This window comes from Gobio gobio, assembly GCF_949357685.1.
Source record: "Gobio gobio genome assembly, chromosome: 10".
Taxonomy (NCBI): Eukaryota; Metazoa; Chordata; class Actinopteri; order Cypriniformes; family Gobionidae; genus Gobio; species Gobio gobio.
The window spans coordinates 39,746,010-39,763,593 of NC_137116.1; the positions used below are offsets into that span (position 1 = coordinate 39,746,010).

The 17,584-nt window shown below is 38.6% G+C and overlaps 1 protein-coding gene across 2 annotated transcripts; it reads right to left on the minus strand.

Annotated features, from left to right (window-relative positions):
- Positions 1-263: 263 nt before the first annotated feature.
- On the minus strand, positions 264-17,493 carry mgll (monoglyceride lipase). Of its 2 annotated transcripts, XM_079828123.1 has the most exons (8): positions 17,256-17,493; positions 15,756-15,900; positions 8,951-9,057; positions 7,946-8,082; positions 4,406-4,516; positions 3,453-3,542; positions 2,818-3,033; positions 264-441 (listed from the first exon to the last, which is right to left on the minus strand). In XM_079828123.1, exons 2-8 carry the CDS (start codon positions 15,878-15,880, stop codon positions 325-327), a joined length of 903 nt encoding a protein of 300 aa, XP_079684249.1. In that variant the 5' UTR covers positions 15,881-15,900; positions 17,256-17,493; the 3' UTR covers positions 264-324. The 2 variants fall into 2 exon arrangements, with proteins under 2 accessions (XP_079684249.1, XP_079684248.1); XM_079828122.1 differs by lacking the exon at positions 17,256-17,493 and having other exon boundaries at positions 15,756-16,422.
- Between the last annotated feature and the right edge of the window lie 91 nt (positions 17,494-17,584).

Sequence of the window (17,584 nt, forward strand, 5' to 3'; positions counted from 1 at the left end):
AGAGCTCAGCACCGAGGGAAACCGGGTGCGTTATGTTCCTCGTGACGATTGCTATGGGAATGCACAAGTCATCCCCTGCAGTGCAGATGCCTTTGAAGTTTGACGGAACATAAACTCCCACAGAACCCTTACTGGCCATATCAAAGCTTAATTGGAACTTACGGTCAAAGATCACTTGCTAATGACGTCTTACATCACCTAGGTAAATTATAATGAGGGTAGTTTTGTTGGCATGTAGTGCAATCAGACATCCCTTTGTCAGAAGAGATGAAAGATTTGATCGAGGGCGGGGCTTAGGCAAGTGTGCATGACGGTGATTGACAGCTAAGACCCATCAGGGGTGGGGAGTCTCTCCAGGATCCAGGTGCTCACCTCTTTTAAGACAGACTCAACTGTGTCAGGCAAGTCATGATGCAGGGCATGGTAGGCTTCTTCATATACCTGTTCGTCATAGAAACACACACACATTTGTGAGTTAGTATGCACTAGGAGAGGCACATGCAGTAATATTGAAACATGGAGTGGGAGGTGTATTTCATGGGTACAGAATGTACATCTGGATCAGGTTATCCTAAGATATCTGAAAAACATCTACTGCCACAACAACAGCTCCGATCATATTCACATGTCAGACCTCTAGTTCTACAGTTTAAAGGGATAGTTCTTGCAAAAATGAAAATTCTGTCATCACCCTCATGTCGTTCCAAACCTGTATGACTTTCTTTTCTACTGTGGCACTCAAAATAATATATTTTGACAAAACAACTGCTTTTGTCCATAAAATGAAAGTGGGGTCCAAATCAACAACAAAACACTGAGACATTTCTCAGTTTTTCAAAGTTTTTGCATTCCATATACATGAAAATTACACTAAATGTATTCTAAAATCCTCTCAGATTTGTAAATGGGGATTTTTAGAACAGGTCAAATGCAGATGGAACCTTCTAACTAAAAAAAAAATCACTTTCCACTTGGAATTATAAGGTTCTATTTTGCAAAACATTTTTGAAGCAACAATTTTCAAGAAACACAAACAGTTTACTTTGTTTTAAAACTTAGTTGTAACAATGTGTCGACATGTATGGGAAAGTTCAATTTAAGGCAGCGGCTATTAACACCAAGTGTAAATAGCAGCTAGATTCTATTTACACTAAATGAAAATAACATTTTCTTAGCGATAGATGATATTTACATTAAGTGCAAATAGCTGTAGATGCTATTTACTAAGTATACTAGAATGAAATAGCATACTAAGTGAAAATAGTGATGTATTCTATTTACACCATGTAAAAGTAGCAGTTCTTTGCAATATGTATAAATAGTAATTAGATGGTATTTATACTTTATTTTGACAGATACATACTATTTGCACCTCAGTATTGTTGTAAATGAACAATAACAGAGTGTAAATTATTATATTTATTACAATTATTAAATGGATGCCGCCTTAATGGGACAATAAAAGTCTTCCCTACACCTACCCAATAAATACTTTTATTATTATTAAACATTTCTTTAGGCACTTTATTTCCACTTTTAGAACATTTTCTTAATTTTTATTGAAAGTAAATGCCTTTCCGATGTGATATGTGATGGGAAAAGGGAGAAGAGCGAGCTCGGCAAAAGGCGGATTCGAACCCGGGTCGATCGCGTCAAAACCTAGATCCTTGAGCTTTAAGCCCAATTTATACTTCTGCGTCGCGTGTACTCCCTAGCTACGTTGTGGGCTGGATGTTGCACACGTAGCCTACAACGTACCCTGACGTGCACCTCTCCAAAAATGTAACACCACGTCAATTCTATGCGGACCGCAAGCCCTGTGATTGGTCTGCCAGAACCCCTCCCTCAGGTGTACAGATGCTCCCTCTGCATGTGTAACTGTGTCGACGTGGACAAGGACGCAGAAGTATAAATGAAAATCGACACATAGCACACAGCGCAGAGGCTACATCGCAGGCCCGACGCAGAAGTATAAATCAGCCTTTACGCTTTACTGACTACGCCACTGGAGAAGTTGAAATATGAGCGTCTATTTTTTATGTTGTTTGGCCCAACCAGGCATTGTTAGGCGGAGCTAGTGCAAATAGCATTTGCCAACAAGGCACGCTATTTGCACTTGGTGTAAATAGACACTCTGTAAATGGCATGCTTTCTATGACATTTATTTCATAATATAGGATGAATAATTATTTTCTAGTTCAAGTTAAACATACAAGGCAGTGCTAAATATTTTGTCCAGTGCAGATGTTAATTTTAGGTAGGAATATGGTGGGCAATTAAACACATTATCGTAGGAACTGTTAGTTTAGGTTTAGATAGATAGATAGACAGACAGATAGATAGATAGACAGACAGACAGACAGACAGACAGACAGACAGACAGACAGACAGACAGACAGACAGACAGACAGACAGACAGACAGACAGACAGACAGACAGACAGACAGACAGACAGACAGACAGACAGACAGACAGACAGATAGATAGATAGATAGATAGATAGATAGATAGATAGATAGATAGATAGATAGATAGATAGATAGATAGATAGATAGATAGATAGATAGATAGATAGATAGATAGATAGATAGATAGATAGATAGATAGATGTTGTCACAGAATAAGAATATGTGAATAAAAATGTCAGATAGAACCTTATAATTCCAAGGTAATGATTTTTCAAAAAAATCATTTTTTTGTTTGTTCTGCAGAAGAAAGAAAGTCATACAGGTTTTGATAGACATGAGGGTGAGCTAATGGTGACAGAATGTTAATTTTTGCATTCTTTTGGCCAATGTTTATGCACGTTTGATTCACCTTCAGTTTTTTATCAGTGCTCTTGACCTCATTATACATTAGCTGAGAGCCTCTGATGTCACAAAGCTTGTCGGCGTCGCCATGGAGAATAAAGAAGGGCCACGTGATGTTGGGTAATTCTCTCTCAATGCGAGCCGTAGCATCCATCAGCTGCATTCCGAACGAGATGCGCATCCCTCCGTGATAATTTAGCTCATCTGTGTCATACGCCTCTGCCTAATGGACAGGTGGAGATAATGTAGGTGTCCAAACATGATCTTAATAGCAGTAATTCATTGCTCAAGATTATACTCACTAAACAGAGAACAATAAACCATACGATAAACTAATTTATTGGACTGTAAGAGGTTTATGTTGTCTACTATGGCTGAATAAATGGCACCAGCTGTTTATTTAAACATAACAGTATTCCAGGGCCAAGCTATGTAGAAAATTACATTCATATGTGTTATCATCACTATGTATGTGCCTCACTCTGAAAGAGTAGGTTTACTGTGTAAATATGGTTTCAAAAGCCAACATAACATAACATAACATAACATAACCTACTTAACCCTATTCAAACACTAACTGTCAGTGTGAAATTTACACACATGCGCACTTCTACAGAAGACCTTTCGCATACATTCCTGTACCTGTTTAGGATCCCGTGAGACCCATTTTGACTCGATCGAGCCGAGAGAGAGTTTGGGAGTCAAACGGCTAAGAATCTTTGCCACGAAAACCTGCAAAGAATTAAAAAGTAGTATTAACATTTCTGCTGCATCAGACACTGAATGACTGAATTGACTAAATATTTACTTATTTAAAATTCTTCATAGAAACATTCTCAGATTTACAAATGAAACGGCAAATAAAAAAGACAATGTTCGCATCATATTGAATAAATGGTAACACTTTAGTTTAGGGTCCAATTCTCACTATAAACTAGCTGCTTATTAGCATGCATATTTCTAAGACATTGCTGTTTATTAGTTCTTATAAAGCACATATACATATACATGCAGTCTTATTCTGCATGACCATATTCTACATCCCTTAATCCTACCAAATACCTAAACGTAACAACTATCATACGAACTATTAATAAGCAGTAATTATGCGTTTATTGAGGCAAAAGTCAAAGTTAATAGTGAGAATTGGACCCTAATTTAAAGTGTGACCGAATAAACATACCGTGGCCCAAAAAGGTATAGACACCTAATTAGGGTTGCAAAGGGGCTGAACATTTCTGGTAAATTTCCAGAAACGTTCCAAAAGTTTCCAAAAATTCTGGAAACTTTGCAACCCTAAGCCTAAGTTTAAATGTGATGGGGACTGATTTCATTCTAAAAAACTTGAATTAAACGCCAATACAGAGAGGCAGAGATTGATTGAATACATGAAAGCACTGAGTTTTACTGCTGTTATTTGACAGCTGACATTTGAAAGCTATTGCTATTTGATTTCATTTAACAGTCTGACTGCAGGGGGCAGCAGATCTAATTTACAGCCTCGTGTTTCAATCAGTTGCGATAGATATTAAATGCAAACAATTGGGAAGAAAGAAGGATTTGCTGTCACTATAGTGTGTTCGGGGACTTTTTACCTTGAAGGGTGTAGCAGATTCAGCGTTCATTTGAACCATGGGGGCAACAAGAATCACACCTGCAAAATCTTGTGGTCTCTCACATGCGGTCAGAATGGAAATGGCCCCTCCCTGTAATAAAACAGACAGTCATGTTATTGAAAACAGCAAACTACACTAGTTACTTCTAAAGTTGGTATAAAATGATACACCATAAAAGCCATATCATGCTTTATTTTTGGTGTCTTGTATAGGCTACATGAAAATATATAGCTTTCTTTATTTTTATGAAGGGGATCCCTCACAAGCTGATCATCATGTTTGGGTGTCCTTGTAATAAAAGGTTTAAACCCCCCTGCATTAAAATTCTGTCGATAATATACAGAATGAAAAAAATATGACAATAAACACGTTTTCCTTCCACACATGGGTAAATCTGAGTGAGAATCCCCTAATTTGTAATTTTCTGATGCTCTGCTCCTCTGCTTTCTTCATCTTGCTTCTATTATGAACCAATCTGTGAATATTCATGAGTAGAGGCCAGGATTCAAAAGAGGTGGAGAGATTAAAGAGCAGTTCCCACCACATTTCTAAGAGACTCCAATAATGGGCTGTTTTAAGTTACGTGCACACACACAAACACTTTCAGTCTAGACATACAGACCCAAACACACACTCAGTTTAGACACACAAAACCACCTGCACACTAACACTAAAGGTCCATCAAGAAAATAGGTGGTCTGCTTTGATTTGATTATATGAGGTAATTGCTTTTTAATGAGAATTTTTGCATCCCTGGGAGTAACTGGGAGTAAAGTTTCAAACACACCCTACACACAGACAATTACACTCACAACAGCCTTCATTCTGTACATGCCTTTCCTTCACACACACACACACACACACACACACACATACACACACACACACACACACACACACACACACACACACACACACACACATACACACACACGTATATGAAAACATTATCATTCTGTAGAGACACGTGTGATAGGAAAGCATTGTTGATTCAGCCAGTAGCTTCAGTTCCTTAGGTCTCAGGAAGGACACAATCCCACGTCTGGATGTAACAAAATTGTAAATGTTTTTATAAGAAGCATTTTGTGAACAATCATTTCATTCTCCATACTTCTTATTAAAGACTTAAGGCTGTGATTATATAAGGACCAAGCAGCCTGGTGTTACATAAGATACTAGATTAGAGAGAGGAAGAGGGGATGAATTAAATAAAACTCAGGGAAAGGGATATGGAGAGCAGCAAAAACATATTTAGATAATGAAGAATCTGCTCTGAAGGAACATGAGAGGGGTGCATTGGGTATTCTCAGTAGATGAAGGATTTCTTACTTTACCAGAATGCCCATGAGATGGGATATTTATACCATATAACTATCCCAGAAACACAAAATAAAAAATACACCATAGATACATCCAGACACATTTCTAGTCTATATGGCTCATGAAGCTTCTTGAGTACGCAGCTGCTCTGTTTTATTAATATGAATTGTTGGGTAAAAACAAAAGTAAAGAGCTTCCAGCTGGATTCTTGTTCATATTCAGTCATCCACACACTGAACATGGGAAATGGAACAAAGCAAAAGCAAACAAGTCTTCCTGTGGCCTCCACCCCATGAGTCACAGACAGTTTAAAATAGTTTACTTTGACTTCATCAACAGTTGTAGTTGGCTTTGAATAGTTATTAAACAGAGGGTTAAATGTTTGCATAGAAATTTCCTGACAAAAAATATTTACATTTTTTGGGATGTCTGCTTCTTGTAAATAATTTTAATATAAACGGAGGAAGCATGTAAATGTTAATGAGACATTTGCACACTTGTGAGAATGCAAACAAATAAATAAGCTGAAAACTTGGCTGTATGAATACAATACAATACACTTATGTAAAATAAAATATTAAAATGCCTAAAATTTCGATAGCATGCCTAACTATGCAAATATCTGCTGGTTAGAGAAATACAAGTGCGGGTTTCTTACTCTTACCTTAATGTATATCACTCTAAAAAATGCTTTGTTAAAAACAACCCAAGTTGGGTTGAAAATGGGCTAACCCAGCGATTGGGTTGTTTTAACCCAGCGGTTGGGTTAAATGTTTGCTTAAAACAACCCAATTGCTGGGTAAGTCCATTTTCAACCCAACTTGGGTTGTTATTAACCAAGCATTTTTAGAGTGTATTCACTCTTATTGTTATTTCTTTGTGTTCTTTGTATGATTATTTATAGAATTTATGCCTCCTTTTTGTTATAGTTTTATTACTTTTCTTGGCGTTGGTCTTGAATTTTTAAGTAAGCTCAGTCACAGCTTGTACGATGAAAATGTAGGATTATTTGTCATGCTAATAAACCACTGCGGCTTGTCAATAGAGGGCGCTGGGGCGCCGCCCCCATCAAAATTCCAGAAATATACATGTATACAAAAACGATATAAAAATGAAATAAAAATAAAATAGTTTACTTATACGACGTGCCGGCTGTTAGTAAGAGCCTCAGCATTTAATAAAAACTGGCTTTGATCGGTTAACTATTTTATATGTTCTTCAACATGTTTCATGCGGTTTCATGGGCGAGGGACGCCGGACAAATGGACGTCTATCTGAGTCCAAAAATCTACGGGCAGCATGTGATCTGAAACTGGTCTCTAATTGGTTTCTTAAAGATCCTCCTCCGGACGCAGGTCGCAGCATCATGGCGAATCAGAATTGGATACATATTATTTTATCCAATCTGATTGGTTCCTGTCACCCGTCATTCAACTTTACTCTCTTGGCCACTAAAGCCAAAGTGCGCGGGCGACACCGTCACTCCGACTCTGCCAAAACCCTGTTAGGATGATCAATTTCGTAGAGATGGCAGCAGTTAAACCAAATTCTTTCACAAGGCGTTCGTTGGAAGAAAAAAAAGGATAAGGGATCCCGAACCGGACCAACGCGATTTACAAATCCAGCAGCAGGTCAGTGACAGAGGACGAAGCAGCACTCGGAGCTTCACGCGCTTGTTATGAGAAACGTAAGTGGCTGGCTGGATGTGTTGTTAGCAATGCCCTTTATTGCTTTCCCTGTCTTTTATTTCAAAGTGTCGGTACTGAAGTTTTGTGGACAACAACGGGGGTAAGAGACCTCAAATATCTGACTGAAAAATGCAAACGTCATGACACTACTGAGATGACTGACTTTAATCATTGAGAAATATGCTGGCCAGAAAGAAAGGAGAGCAAAATTTATATTCAAGTAGTCAACATGCTAGTCTGTTGTTGCTGTTTTCTTTTGTTTTTCCTTTCCTCATTCGATATGTGGGAAATGAGGACGACACTGTGAAAGTGAAGACACTGTTTTCTCTTTAATGCTTGAATTTAGTCAACATGCATCTTGATACTGCTTTGTATTTATTTGATACCCCCCTCCCCCCACCGGAAAAAAAACGCCCCCCCAAAAATAATTATCATTAGCCGCCACTGTAAACAACATAAAAAAAAAGAATAAAGTAGATAGAAAGAGACATAAAACATATAGGGATGTTACCATTGAGTGTCCAATGATGAAGACAGGCAGCTTGGGGTACCGGCCCTTCATGATGTCAATGTGTTGAAGGGAGTCTCTGATGTAAATCTGGAAGTTTTTGATATTCATTCTCTCACCTTCACTTTGCCCATGACCAACTGAGACGGAAAAAGAAGGAGAATTACACTCTAAACATATCTTTCCCCTCACCCGTGTCTTTGTAGTTCTCTTTTTAAACAAGATATAAAAGAGGACTGTCACTCACAAAATTATGCCAACAGCTCACAAAGAAGAGCTCAGGAAATGTGACATGACATTTAGTCAATCAAATTAACATAAAATGAACAATGGAACAACTTGCAAATGAATAGAATAGAATAGAATAGAATAGAATAGAATAGAATAGAATAGAATAGAATAGAATAGAAATGAAATTCAAAAAAGCATGTGACATACAGATATACTGAGAGGTTAAACTGCAGGTTAGAGGAGGAGAGAGACAGAAAGAGAGTAAGAAACAGATAGAGAGAGACTGACTGTAATGGTTTCTGTTTGTTGTATTTCAATAGAACCAATTACTCACACCAAGACACCAGACAGTCAAATCACACACTCGCAGAACCCCAACTGCTCATCACAAGGCGGCTTGCTGTCTCTCTGTGTGATTCATTAGTTACCATGGCACTGCCACAAAACCATTTTAACATTCTGTACACATAGCACCTGCTGTTTCCTATATTCTCTTGTTTCATTTCGTTTCTGTTATTTCTCAACTTCAACCCCCGCTCTAAACCCAGGATGTCCATAAAACCCATGTCCACAACATCTGTTTTAAATGTCAGGAAAACAGGGTGAATCAATTACCAGGAATCAAATGTGGGCGTAGATAAAAATTACACCCCACACACTCTCACGGTCTCATAAAGAGCACGCCCTCCTACACCGCCCAAAACACTGCTGCGTTGTTGCTAACCAACAAATCTGTGTTGGGCATTTCAGCCGTTTGATTAGGAGTCTGCCACTAACCGTGGTCGTGGGCGAACACCAGAATGCCATGCTGGGTCAGACTGTGCGCAATGTCAGCATATCCCCCACAGTGCTCTCCTGCTCCATGGGCAACAAACACCAGCGCCCTGATGGAGGAAAAATGCAAATTATTTCATTGGAGTGGGATTTCGATTCGTAAAGAATTTAACAGTTTCAGTTCTGATTTCTCCTAACAATTCCAGTTCCTTAACAGTTTCTTTAAACATTCAAAATGCTATTTCATTGCAAGATGAGGAGATATATTCAATAATAAATACATTTACAACAAATGTGTTTTATGAACAAATGTGTATTTACACAGACTTACACAGTTAGTTCTATATGTTTGAACTCTCGCTTGACTCTCTTTGAGTCGTTTGTACGGAATCAAACTACACTGGTTTCTCTGAATGTTCCTGATTCACTAAAAAGAACCGACTCATTAAAGTAATTCGCTCTGTAATTGAGCTACAATGGTCACGGTCTGTTTCAGGTTGTAGATTCAGTGGCACTGTTGTGGGGGCTTGTCATGAGAAATCGGGTCCTCCTAAAAATCGTTTTCCAAGTGATCAATTGACTTGAGGAAACCCATTGCCTTAAAAGTAAATAAACTTTATGTAACTGAAAAAATATATATTATGTGAACATGACAATTCAACATCACTTAATTTTTTCGATTACGCATGCAGTTTATTTACTTTGGCAACAGGTTTCCACACTTTTTTAAGTTAAGTCAACTGATCACTTTTTACAGTGTAAGTACACACAAATGACATTGGTTTATAATATACATTTGATTGCTTACTAGCTATACATTTCATAATAAAAATAAAATAAATAAGACATTTCTTTCACTTGATAAACATTAGTAAATAATAAACAAAAAATTGAACATCATTACATTCATCTTGAAATATTGAACTAAAATATTAATGGTAATTATAATGTAGTTATAGCGACATATAACAATTTTGTGGGAATTATAATCAGGCATTAAAGAGAGTACCCATTAAAAGTTCTTTAAGCCAATTAGATCACCTGGGACCTAATTTCGATGTAGGACCCGTTTTCTCACGACATCTTTCAATAAGTAGTGCAGGAAACCTGGAAAATGCTGCCTTCGGAGGACACATTTCAAAGTAGGAAGGCATCAAGGCACGTCCGAATCTAATATTAGCTTCACTTCCTGTCTCCTGAGAGACCTTCATCTGACCTTCAGCTGCCTTTGATAACCCACAATCCTGTGCATTCCATTCTGTGACAGTTGAGCTAGAAAAAAAAGATGGCATCCGAAAGTTGCGTTTGCTGGTCAATTTGTGTGTAAATGTACGTTTTTGACCAACACTTTTGTCATTTGTCGTTTCTAGCGAGAAATATTTGTTTAGTTCTCACCAAAGCTCTCTCTATTTTGCTGTAGATCATTAAACTGTTACGCTCCCTTAGAAGTCAGCTGCCTAGGTTTTTAGACACAGCCTCTGTTAGAGGGTGTTTCCGTCTGCATCGGTGGAAAATGTACGCGCGAGAACCGTTAACGGATGCGAAAGTCATTTCCGGAATTATTCAGAACTGTTTCTCAGTTACCAAACTGTAATAGAGACACATCATAACACATCAGGATATCAAAATACATTCATTAGTAGCTAACACCCTAAAACCCGGAAAAAATAAGGCAGAAAGAGATGAAGGGGGGAAAGAGAATGGGAAGATTTATTAGGCCTAAACCATTGCAGATTTGTTATGACCTCAATGCAGCCTCTAATCAGTAACAAAAAGAGTCTTTGTAAATGTATAATGGGCTCGCATGGTCTCAGAGGACTGAGAGTGCGTAGGTTTACTTCTATTTGCAGAATCTGCTAATCTTTCTATTCATTTCTATGTCATACACAGACATGTATTTAAAGCCTCTCAGTCTAAGAGCTGCTGGTGTAAGATAAAATGGAAACGTTTGTGTGTGTTTGTGGTTATGATCATCTTCAGATTAAAACGTTTTAGTCCTTGAACCTTGGGAATGGAGTTTGCGAGGCAGACAGAGAGACTACTGTGTGCTATGTGTGCGGGTGCACGTCTTTGGAATTCCAAAACAGATCTACAAAGCAACAAAAATCAAGGGAAGAGTAGAAATAAACAGATAATGAAATTCTGAGTGCCTGTACAGTTTTGGCTAAACTTGCGAGGGCCGAAATTGTGTTTGTCTTTTGGCATTGCACTGACATCTGTATAAATATCCATGTTTGGTAAAGGAATTCTTCTCCAAATGCCATTAGACTCTAGAAAATGAAACACGCTGACTGGCATGACCCGATTTATCAGACTTTGCATGGGTTCAATGCCTAGATTATCTATTGAGCGATCTGTCAATCATTACAGGGATCATACAATGAGCTACTGTGGTCTTTTTCAACTTTCACCCACTTCCTATTTCTCTGGTTGCATCTGGCGGCATCAGCACTGGACATGCATGTAAGCGACTGTAAAGGGACAGTGTGAGATGTTGTCTGGACTGTGGGCAAAGGGATTCTTCTAAATGCTAAACCGTCCCCTGAATTTGTTGTAAACAGTTTGTTACTTCCGCTGCTCACATCTTTCATGCCAAGTGGAAGTTCAACTTTCAACAGACAACCTTACTACGTTTATGTTTACTTTCAAAGGTTGATTTGGTGTAGATGTCACCTGGGTGCGAGCGAGTGATAGAAGGTCCACAACATATTTGAGAGGAAAAAAAACTGATTTTATAAAGTTTACTTTTAGGGCTGTCAATGTTAGCATGTTTAACATGATGTTTTCATTTAATCACATTTACCAAATTTGCTGGTATTACAGTTTTTAAAAGATTGAAAGATTTATTTTAATGCATTGACAGCACAACTTTGTTAGCCGTAAGAAAATAATCTGAGCATTTAAAAAGAAAACGTAATCGCATATCCACTGTCAACATAAAAATTAAATATTTTCCAGATTACAATGCTCCAGCCCAATTTTATTTTGGCTTTACATGTTATTTTTTATGACAATTGTATAATTTTGTTGTATTATAATAACACATTTATATTAATAAAACACAAGCGCACACAGAGATGTTGTGCTTTCGTGTTTTATGGGGACTTTTCATACGCATAATGATTTTTATACTGTACAAACTTTATATATTATATCCCCTTCCACTAACCCTACCCCTAAACCTACCCATCACAGAAAACGTTCTGCATTTTTATATTTTCAAAAAAACATTTATAAGCTGTTTTCCTCATGGGGAACAAAAATGTCCCCACATGGTCAAGGATTTTGGATATTACCGTCTATACCTGAGCCACACACACACCCTTCAATATTTTCTCTGCATTTTCCCATATAGACTGTAATAAAAATAGGGACCTAGTGTCTGTGACGTCACCCGTCGGTTTCTGAAGAGCATTTCGGAAGCCTAAAGTCGGCCGTTGCCATCTTGGCATAATCTGAAAACCACGCCCACCGGGGGGGAAAACAATCCAACGACTCCATTGACTTTGTATTACATGAAGCTGCCACCTTGTCATTTCTGACTTATAACAAAAAACAATGTCTAAAAGCTGATATGTGACAAAGTGTACCGCAAACATGCTAAACAAAACCCAGAACCAAAAACCCAGAAGTTTTTATAAGCTGTTGACCCAAAAAACGAGCATTTAAGGACAAAAAAAGTGGATACAGGCAATTGAGACAGAGCGCGACACTGAGAACTACACCCACTAGAGGGGAACGTAATCAGCGACAGGAAATATAATATATAAAACTGACATTTGGATATTTGACTTAACAGTGACAAAATGTTTACTGCACATGTAGGCATACTGAGTGTCAGAATCCCAAAATCTACCCATTCTTCCTGCTGATACTTCACGTCTTATTGCCTGCATCCACTTTTTTGTCCTTAAACGCTTGTTTTTTGGGTCAAAACCTTATAAAAACTTCTTGGTTTTGTTTAACATGTTTGCTGTACACTTTGTCACATATCAGCTTTAAAATATTGTTCTGTTTTTTATTATAAGTCAGAAATGACAAGGAGGCAGCCTCACGCAATGCAAAGTCAATGGAGAGCGTTGGATTGGAGAGCGTTGGGGCAATCCACCTGTCACTCAAGTGGCCACACCCTTAATTATGCAGAACTTTAGGGCTTAATATAATTGAAACGGGTAAGTTTAAAAAAAAATCTAACCCCCTCATAGTTGTCATGAAGGGCAAAATTAGCTGTATAGACCAAAACCACCTTTTGTACCAGGCTGTAAACGTATTTTTTTCTGCTGTAAAGTTGGGCATTTTAACATGGGGAAGCTTTTGGAGCCAGTCTCTAGTGCCCAGTAGATGAATTCCAGTTTAAGTCACTTCCGTGTTGGCTTCAAGAGAGACGGTGGGAGGTTGCCGCTTGATTTTTCCCCTTCTCTAGCTTGCTTCATATGGCATTGTATATTATGAATATTTTTGGCCCTTCGACAAATTGATTTTGTTCTTCTTTTGTAAGTCGCTTTTGGATAAAAGGTCTGATAAATGCATAAATATTATATTAATAATACTTTTACATTATTTTGCTCACAAGGTTATTGGCATCAAAACCACTGATATAGACTATGTCTTCCAACATGTCTATTTTAAGCATTATCTTGTCAGGTGGGATTCAAATTTGGTTTATTTGACCTCATTTGGATGCTGTTACATAAAATAAAAAAAATAAAAAACACATATTGGATCAGATTACTGTTGAATGATCCATTGCATCCAGTAATTTCCATGCTGTACAGCGCTAAGCTGAGACGTTTCTAAACAGCTAGTAAACATACACACTGCACCTTCAAGCTATTAAACAGGCTAAATATTTCACCATAAACAGAATGACAGAGTACAGCACTGGTAACGTACCTTCAGATGTTTCATATAAACATGTCAGATGGCTGCATTAGCTTGACATCATCTGCTCTGAATCGATCACATGGGAAAAGCCACATCCACATTCCAAAACAAAACATTTGGGGTTTTATAATATTTAACTGAGGATCACATGGTTTGTGGTTTACCGATTCACTCTTACGAATATGCACATGAACATGTACAGATACACACACACACACACACACTCTTGTCATACACTCACACAAGCATTAAAGATCAAATTAGTCTGAGAGAAGGAAAGAGATGGTAACTATGGTAACGGCATGCTCCCCTGGGCCACTTCAGGGTGAATACCTGATGGCAAAACAACAGCTCTGTGACAGTAATCATAGAGAGTTTGTCCTGTTTGACATTATCATGACACCCACATAAACATACAACTCCCCGTATGAATGTCCAGTTAGATTTATGGAAGCATCTGACAAACCCACATGCTCAAAATGATGAGCTATTTTATAATTACTCAGAAGATCCACAGCTGACGACACTATAGTAAAGTGTACTGTAGCAGAGCTATACTGTAGAGTGTGTGTGCGTCTATATATGGTCATAAAGGGGCCATCGGCAGGGGCTTTCCACTCAAATTCTGCATGAAAACCAAGACATTTTCTTCAGCATTCACCGCACAGATTTAACAAGGCAGTGTTTATGAGAAACTGGCTTTACATCACTTGAAAACCAGTGTGAGTGAAAGCAGGCACTGCCTGTATGATATAAATTCTCAATTAAATAAACATATTATTATTAACAAGTCTGTCAATTGCATGACATGTTACGTCAACAGGGCAGAGCCCACGAGGAGCCGACTGGATATGTAAAATAAAACAGCTTTTTCTAGAAGACTGATATGTCTGGAGTCTTCTTTCCACGTCAGTTTACATAATTTACAATGTTATTTCTCCAAAGTGCTTTTCATTTTTCAGTGGGATACAAAGCAACCAAAGGAGCCCAATTCATGCGCAAATGACTTGTCGCCGATTCTTGTACTGATTCGTTCAAAAATACTGCTTTCGAAATCACAAACTCTCTGAGTAGGTACTTCTCAGAGAAGTATGTAACCTGGACAAGCTACATTCTTCCATGTTGTCATGTGACCTACAGTGCAGCGTCAGTTGTGTTGCTACACTGTCATTCGCAATCCCTCTTCTGCGGCCTCATGGGATAGTAGCCGAATGTGACCACTGGTTGCGGACACTTTGTCCTTACTTTTTTGTGAATACGGAACATTCTGAACTCACTGATTTAACTCACCAAGACAAGTTATCATTATTTGCACTGTTTGTTAAGGGCGATTTTTTAATGAAACTTAAACCAGAAACATTACCGATTTGTTTATATGACAACGTAGTTAAAGATGCATTTCCAACAGCATTTTTTTTTGTCATAATCATTTTTCATTTTAATAAAGATTTTAAAAGACACACTGAGTTTTTTTTTTTTTGTGAGTTTATGTGTGAGATATGTTTATCCAGTGTATATATAGGGGGGCACCTACTGCAACTTTAAAAACAGCATGATACTTCCTCAGACTATAGTTCCTCACTCACCAACTTAAACATCACGTGATTGGACCAACAGTTATTTTATCTTATGATAAAAGAGAAGTCCCGCGGATCAAGCACCAACTATTAACGTGTGAACCTGCCCTGTTAAGCCTATTTGTAGAATGTGTGTTGCGTTTTAAAGAAACTGTTGAGGTTCTGGAATTGAAATGCAGGCTCTTGAAAGTGGGTAAAAATTTGCTCCGTAAGGAAACCTCCGTGAACGCTTATCAGCCTCTCGTCCTGCTCTACCGGATACAGTAACGGAGGGATCATTCGCTTTGCCTTTGTCCCTAGAGGCCTGACCTAATCTCTGTGTCTGTTTTGTCAAGTATCGCACTTACTTCGGCGGACTGTCGGGCTCCCAGTAACGGCAGAACAAGTGCAGTCCGTCGGCGTTGACGATGTGTGGCAGGTCGGTGTAAGGGACACCTTGTGGTGACCGACGAGTCCCCTCGGGTTCCGGCATGTCCCCGCCGAGGGCTGAGTCTGAAATAAACAGACGGAGCGCTGTCAAAAGCTCGCTGCTGTACCAGTATGAAACAGCGGCGACTAACAGGCAGGTGGCCAGCATATGCATTCCGGGAATTTCATTCATCTGGTGCAGCGCACCGTGCAGCGACTGGCAGTGTTTTCAGTTACATTCGCTGACGTCAGGACCGGAGAGATAACACGGACTTTCCTGACCCGTTCGCAATAATTCATACGCACACGTGCACGCGCGCGCGCTTTTAAATGGACCGACGGTTCAAAGAAAGTCTATTGTCATCGCGTGGAGCGGTTCCCTACACATAAGCAAAAATAGCACGCGCACTGCGGCGGAAATGTTGTTGACAGCATGACAAGAAAGAAGCTGCCAATGAATCGACCTCATAATTAATTTGAGCCAATGTATTTGGGTCGATGGAGAATCGAGGCCAGCACTAGATCGCCATAGACAAATAGTTCCATTCTCTCAGCTCGGAGAATGACAGGACGCACGTTGATGTTTTAATGCGTTAGCCTACACATAGCCTGTTAAATAGTTCTCAACCAATAAGCTGTTGTCTTTGCTAACGACAGATACAGAATATTGTTAAGTGTTTACATAGGCTAGCTAACTATGTAGAACCTATTATTAATTTAACACAATAATAAATACAACTCCAGGCCTACCACAATAATAAAAACAATGTTGTGAATATTTTATTAATAATAGCTTGTCATATTTACATGTGTTTGCCATCTAAATGGCTTTTTTATTCCAATTTATTTCACACCATCTGTTATCTAAGTTCAAAATGCAACGAGTTTCTCAGCTAATTGAGTGTAAATATCCGTAAAAGTCACCAAACCAAATATGAATTATTAATGTAGCCTATTTATATTTGCACAACATCCCCCCGTAGTTAAAGATCCATTTCCAACAGCATTTTTTGTCATAATTATTTTTTCATTTGAATAAAGACTTTAAAAGACAGCCTACTGACTTAAATATCCGTAAAATGTCACCAAACCGATTATCGTCTACTACAGTGCCTCTACACTTTTTAAGTGTAGCCTAATTTCTTTATGTTTTTGATACTGGTATGCATAACAAAGATCAGGGATCATACATTTAAGCTTGGATAACAATATAATGATACTAAACAAATCTGTTTTTAATCCATAAACACGCAGGTTCTTTAAGGAGTGTGAATTCCCGTGACTCGGTGCGCGCGTCTGGCTCAGATCAAGTCTTTATAACTATTTATAGACTACTTGGCAAAGGTGACTGCCCAGTATTTAATGTAGAAACATAGGCTATATTTACAAGATATCAAACAACAACAACAACGACAACAACAAATCAATCAGGCACTTACCCGAACCTGTTACAGACTGAATGCTGGAGACAGAAATCAAGTTAACTTCTCCGAGTCAGTGGTCCGGTATACCGGAGCCGATGGTTGACAGCGGCGCTCAGCCTGCTGCTGTTTCTCGCACTGGGCTCAACTCTGTTCCGCACAACCACAGATGCTGAGCGGCCGCCTGATGGGTGGAGAAAGAAAGGGGAGCTGTGTGAGAACCCGCCAACACACACACACGCACGCACGCACGCACACACAAACACGAAACTCTCTCTCTCTCTCTCCCGGGCTTCTTTTTCTTTCACTATAGCTAAATGAGATTGATTATACTCGTTCATCTTGGT